Source organism: Austrofundulus limnaeus, unplaced genomic scaffold (genome assembly GCF_001266775.1).
Source record: "Austrofundulus limnaeus strain Quisiro unplaced genomic scaffold, Austrofundulus_limnaeus-1.0 Scaffold1148, whole genome shotgun sequence".
Lineage (NCBI taxonomy): Eukaryota > Metazoa > Chordata > Actinopteri > Cyprinodontiformes > Rivulidae > Austrofundulus > Austrofundulus limnaeus.
This window is the reverse complement of record NW_013953550.1, coordinates 317-5,582: the sequence shown is the minus strand read 5'-3', so window position 1 is coordinate 5,582 and position 5,266 is coordinate 317. Positions and strand designations below refer to the sequence as shown.

Here is a 5,266-nt window from a genome sequence, read left to right as displayed (position 1 = left end):
CACACACACACACACACACACACACACACACACACACACACACACACACACACACACACACACACACACACACACACACACACACACACACTACATTGCCAAAAGTTCTTGCTCTCCCATCCAAATGACAAAGCAGTTTTTTTCATGAGTCTCCTTCCTCCTCCTGGTCACTGTCATCTCTGGAACTGCCTTGTAAAGCAGCAGTATGTAATACTTATATGTAACACTGTTATAAAATACTGTAAGGCTTCAAAATATAATAAAACGCACTAAAACCACATTATTAGTCTTCAACGCATTTTGTAATACTTTTAGCTGCATTGTGTAATAACGTTATTACATTCTGCAGCGATTCTTAAAAAAATGCAGTGGTTGATCTTTATAGAAATGAGTGTAATTATGTGGTGCATTATGTCATAAATAATCAGAAAACAGTGTTTGTGTTCAACCTAATCAGTACACTTATAACCATCATGTTRCAAATAGTAAAGATTTAAATCATTGAAACTTTGGTCGATAAATGCCAAACTTCTCTTGCCTATTCATAGCCAGATTCCTCTGTATTATTCTAAAGGTTRTTCAAAGCAGATGATCATCACGCAAATAGCTTTTTTTTTTTTTTTACTGATTGGCTTTCAGAAAAATGATAACCCATGTTTTGAAAAGCAAAATGGAAATGGTAAAATGTATCTGTTAACATTAAGTGAAAGAGGTACATAATCTAACAATTTWATGCATATTGAACAGAACCAGGAAAATTTCCTCAGAGACACCTACGGAATTTTATTAGAGGGGAGCCTGTGCACAAACACAGTGAAGTAGAACTGGGTGAGGTCAGTGAAAGTAGTTTTTTATTTCATGAAGGGGAACAGAATGTGAACTGACACTGATTGTAAACATGATTCGCTCAAGAAAACCACAGCTCAGAAAGCTGTGTCAGTCTATGGACACAATCTGCYCAAATTCAAAGATGGCTGACAAAGTTCAGTTCAGTAACCAGAACAAAATGATGAAACGTTTGGCATTTACTGAACAAAATTTCAAAGATTTAAATGTGTAATTTCTGCAACACAAGGGTTATTACAAGTGTATTGATTACGATGAAGCTCCTCCTCTGGGCTGTGTCACCAAGTTGAGCTTCCTCATCACAGAGCACACCTCCCCCACCCGGCCCCATGCTGAAATGTGCAGGACAGAAGTGGAAGGAGGTTCTTAAAGAGACAGAGGCCAATTTCAAGGGGTTTCGAAACAGATATGATGARAAGTCAAGTTTATTTTCTACTTAAACCTATAAACATTTTAWTAACAACTGAAGGTGAGRCAGTTACTTTTGTTATGGTATAGAATTTAAATATATGCCTGAGAAACACATTATATTGCCCCTTTAAGTGAAATTGTGAAAAAACAGAGGAAAAAATGTTACTAGCACAAAAGTTCCAAATATCATTCCAAACACTTTTTGACATATGTCCCTTTTTTTCTTTTTTTCCAAGTTTGTTTAATAAGAAGCTGAGATAGTGACAGCAGATTTCAGACTGAGCTTACATATCTACAGTAAGTTAGCATCACAAGAGTCAGGCTGCAGTATTTGAAAAGTTACAGTGAGTTTAACACATTTCCTAAACCATGGATAAAAGAAAGCATAAATCATTGGATTTAGACAAGAGTTAATATAAAGCAGCCAGATACAGAAAACTGAAAGTTTAGAATTAATTGATGTGTCTTTGCCTGCAAGAGAGGGCAGAAAATAAGGACAGAAACATATTAAAAACAAAACAACAACAACACCAAGAGCTGTMGCTGCTTTTCTCTCAGACTTTTTAGCAGATACAGGGACTGATCCTTGTTGACTGACGGCTGCATTATGAGATCTCATGGCTCGAGCCTGAGACACAGCCACCACAAAAACTTTCATGTAGAGAACTATGATTGCTGTAATGGGTCCAAAAAAGGTAAATATAAAATCAAAAGTTCCCGTTTTAAAATCAATTACAGTCTTACACTCTCCATGACAGGAATTATATTTGTCTGGATGTTTTAGATGATCCCTCAGAATAATACCATTATACAGCACAGAGCAAGCCCAACATAGACAAACACTGATTTGAACTCTTTGTTGAGTCACTTTGATTGGATAATGCAACGGGTCACAGATGGCCACGTATCTGTCAACTGAAATGAGCACCATGTTACCCACTGAGGCAGATGTAAGTATAAAACTGGTATAGTTAAACACTCCGCACATAAAGCTCCCCCAAACCCAGCAACCTCCTGTCCTTAGGATTCTAATTGGCATCAGCACAAGTCCAACAAGAAAGTCTGCGACAGCCAGAGACAGGAGGAAGAGGTTGGTGCACGTGTGCAGCTGCCTGAAAGAAAGAAAAAAGTATGCCTTATTATAGTAAACACAAACATATATAAGCAAACAAAATCATTTGCACAGTTAGAATACATACTTTGATGTAAACATATAAACTATAACCAGATGTTTTTAAAGATTTTTGTAGATTTCATATATGACTACACATACACTACAGTCATACAAATTTTATATTTCAGTGTAATATTTGACTGTAATAAATTAAAGCTGGCTCTCAACATTCATAGAGACATTAATAATAATCACAAAAACGTCATTAAATATTGCAAAAGGAGCATTAGAACTATTAAATATTTACTGTATATACATCACACTGTATATTTGTACACCTGAAGTGGGAAATAGATATGATGACCAATAGGTTAAAAGTCACAGTCAGAAAAGAGATAATGGGCAACACAATGTAAAGAAAAATGTTCTCAGCATTATCTTGTTGGATCTCCCTGCAGGACGAGTTTAAGAGGTGTGGAAAACAGAGCCGAGCTTCATTAAGATTCTCCATAATCAGAGAGAAGACAGCAGTTGAGAAGCCGTTGACCTCTGGTAGCCGCTGTCTGACTCAACTTCTTATAAAATCTCACTATGCCCCTCCCTAATTTCTGGATCAGCACCACAAATTAAGTAATTTATCCATTTTCTTTACCTGATTTTCTGGGTCAGGGGGCGCTTGTGACTCACCACTCTGTGGAAGTTTGGGTACACCCTGAACAGGTGTTTTAGTCCATCACAGGGACTACATTCACATTGAATGTCTTAATGCTCAATACACTTTTTTTTCTCAAATCTGATTTATTTTTATTTTATTTGTGTGTGTGTGTGTGTGTGTGTGTGTGTGTGTGTGTGTGTGTGTGTGTGTGTGTGTGTGTGAATGTGTGTGAGAATGTGTGTGTGAGATCGTCCACATTATAATTCAAAATGGGGGGGGGATATTTTACTAACAACAGCAATGTAAAACAATGTCAAAAAATATAAAAATGACTAAATATTGCTTTCTACTACACAATTTATTTTTAATATTATAATACAGTATTAAGTGATCATATTTCACTTTGCTTGTACAGATCACTTATTTCAGATCAAGTTCATTTCACAATCATGAGTTCAGATGATGGCAGAGACACGAACRTGATTAAATCTGTTCCCCTCAATAACAGAAAGGGTTAAAGTTAGCAKGTCTGTGTTTGGCCTCAAATATACTTCAACTTCACACGCCTTCTAACGTCTGCATGTTTGAAGTGAATCCTCCTTCCCTCGATGTACTTAGTTTGGGTCACAGATTACATCAAGCCACCTGAATTAATCTGTATCCATCCCACAAAGGAACATATTTTTTCAGAGATCGGCTGCAGTTTTTGGCACAACCTGTGGTGGAATTTGAACAAACGAACCTTTGTTTCTGTTTTAAAGTAATTTACTTTTTTGTTATCTGAAACAGAATTAAAAAATAGTTATGTCACTCATCCCTTTTTTAACATTAAGAATGAGAATTGCCTTGTATTTTCATTCTTTTATTTTAAAATAAAAGTCAAACAGCCAACTCATTTGTTTTTAAATACCTGTTTCTAAAAGAAAAATTCAATGATCAAAAGTTACACTGACCTACACGAATTTACACGGACCACTATCATACTATTTACCTGTTGGGGCAATAGATCAGATTTACCAATCAATATTTATTCACCCTTTTTAATCAGAACCATAAAGAAACCAATTTGTCTTTATCATAATTTATCTCAAAAATAGAAAAATTAGCTTTTTTTGAATCATGGATAAAAATAGTAAAAGTTATAAGACAAAGRCAATAATGTTTTTAAAATAGTCTAAAAGATAAAAATTAATTTGGAGTTGATATAAGTGTAGGAGAAACGCTTATAAATGTATAAGGCTTCTTACACCTCTCATAACCAAAGTTAAGAGGAAATTATCACAGATTCTCTTATTTATCATCAATATCTCGGCTGTGCAAAGTGAATCACAGACACAAGTGAGCCAACTCGATCAGTTCAAATTGATCCATAAACAMAATGYGATCGTTTACAAACAAATCATGTGAACAACTTAATTGTGAGCAATCAGTTTTCARTTCAATTTAGTTTATTTATATAGCACCAAGTTACAACATGTGTTGTCTCAGGGTACTGTACATGAAAAAAGAACAAAGAAGAARCCAGCAGATTGTGTTGAATAACTGCATCACAGTCTCCCATCCTGAGCAAAYGGTGRAGAGGAAAAACTCCCTATAAACAGGAAGAAACCTCCAGCAGAACCAGGCTCAGGACAGGCGRCCATCTGCCTCGACTGGCTGGTTGAGGGACAGGAAAGAGACACAGGTAAACACAGAAGAACTGGTCCAGGTGCACCTACTTCTGGTGAAGAGGCAAAAAGAAAAAAAAACATGTTAATGATAGAAATAATTAAACATGTAGAGAAGAGAGATTAAAGACAACACGAGAGTGAGGAAATGTGCTCAGTTTGTGCTCCAGCAGTCTAAGTCTATAGCAGCAGAAATGACTAATAAATCAGGAAACCTAAGTCTAACAATAGGATTTATCAAAAAGGAAAGTCTTCAGTCTAATCTTAAAAGTAGACAGTCAGCCTCACGGACAGAAACTGGAAATTGGTTCCACAAGAGAGGAGCTTGATAACTGAAAGCTCTGCCTCCCATTCTACTTTTAGAAGCTCCAGGAACCACAAGTAAACCTGCAGTTTGACAGCGAAGTGCTCTYGTTAGGAAAGTGAAAGAAAATGTTTTTGTGTTCGTTACCAGGATGTGTGCTTAAACATATGGAGAATGTGCAAATGCATGGAAAGGATGATTAAAGAGAAACCCATACAAAACCAAACAGCGCTCTTTGCTGACGTCTGTTTTAGGAAGTACAATGGTAT

The 5,266-nt window shown here is 36.1% G+C and overlaps 1 protein-coding gene across 1 annotated transcript; it reads right to left on the bottom strand.

Moving 5' to 3' along the window:
• Positions 1-1,363: 1,363 nt before the first annotated feature.
• LOC106534339 (trace amine-associated receptor 13c-like) lies at positions 1,364-2,369 on the bottom strand (the record flags this gene model as incomplete). The annotated part of the gene is made up of 1 exon (XM_014030948.1): positions 1,364-2,369. A coding segment is annotated over one exon (820 nt), but the record flags the coding sequence as incomplete, so codon positions are not given.
• Positions 2,370-5,266: the final 2,897 nt, after the last annotated feature.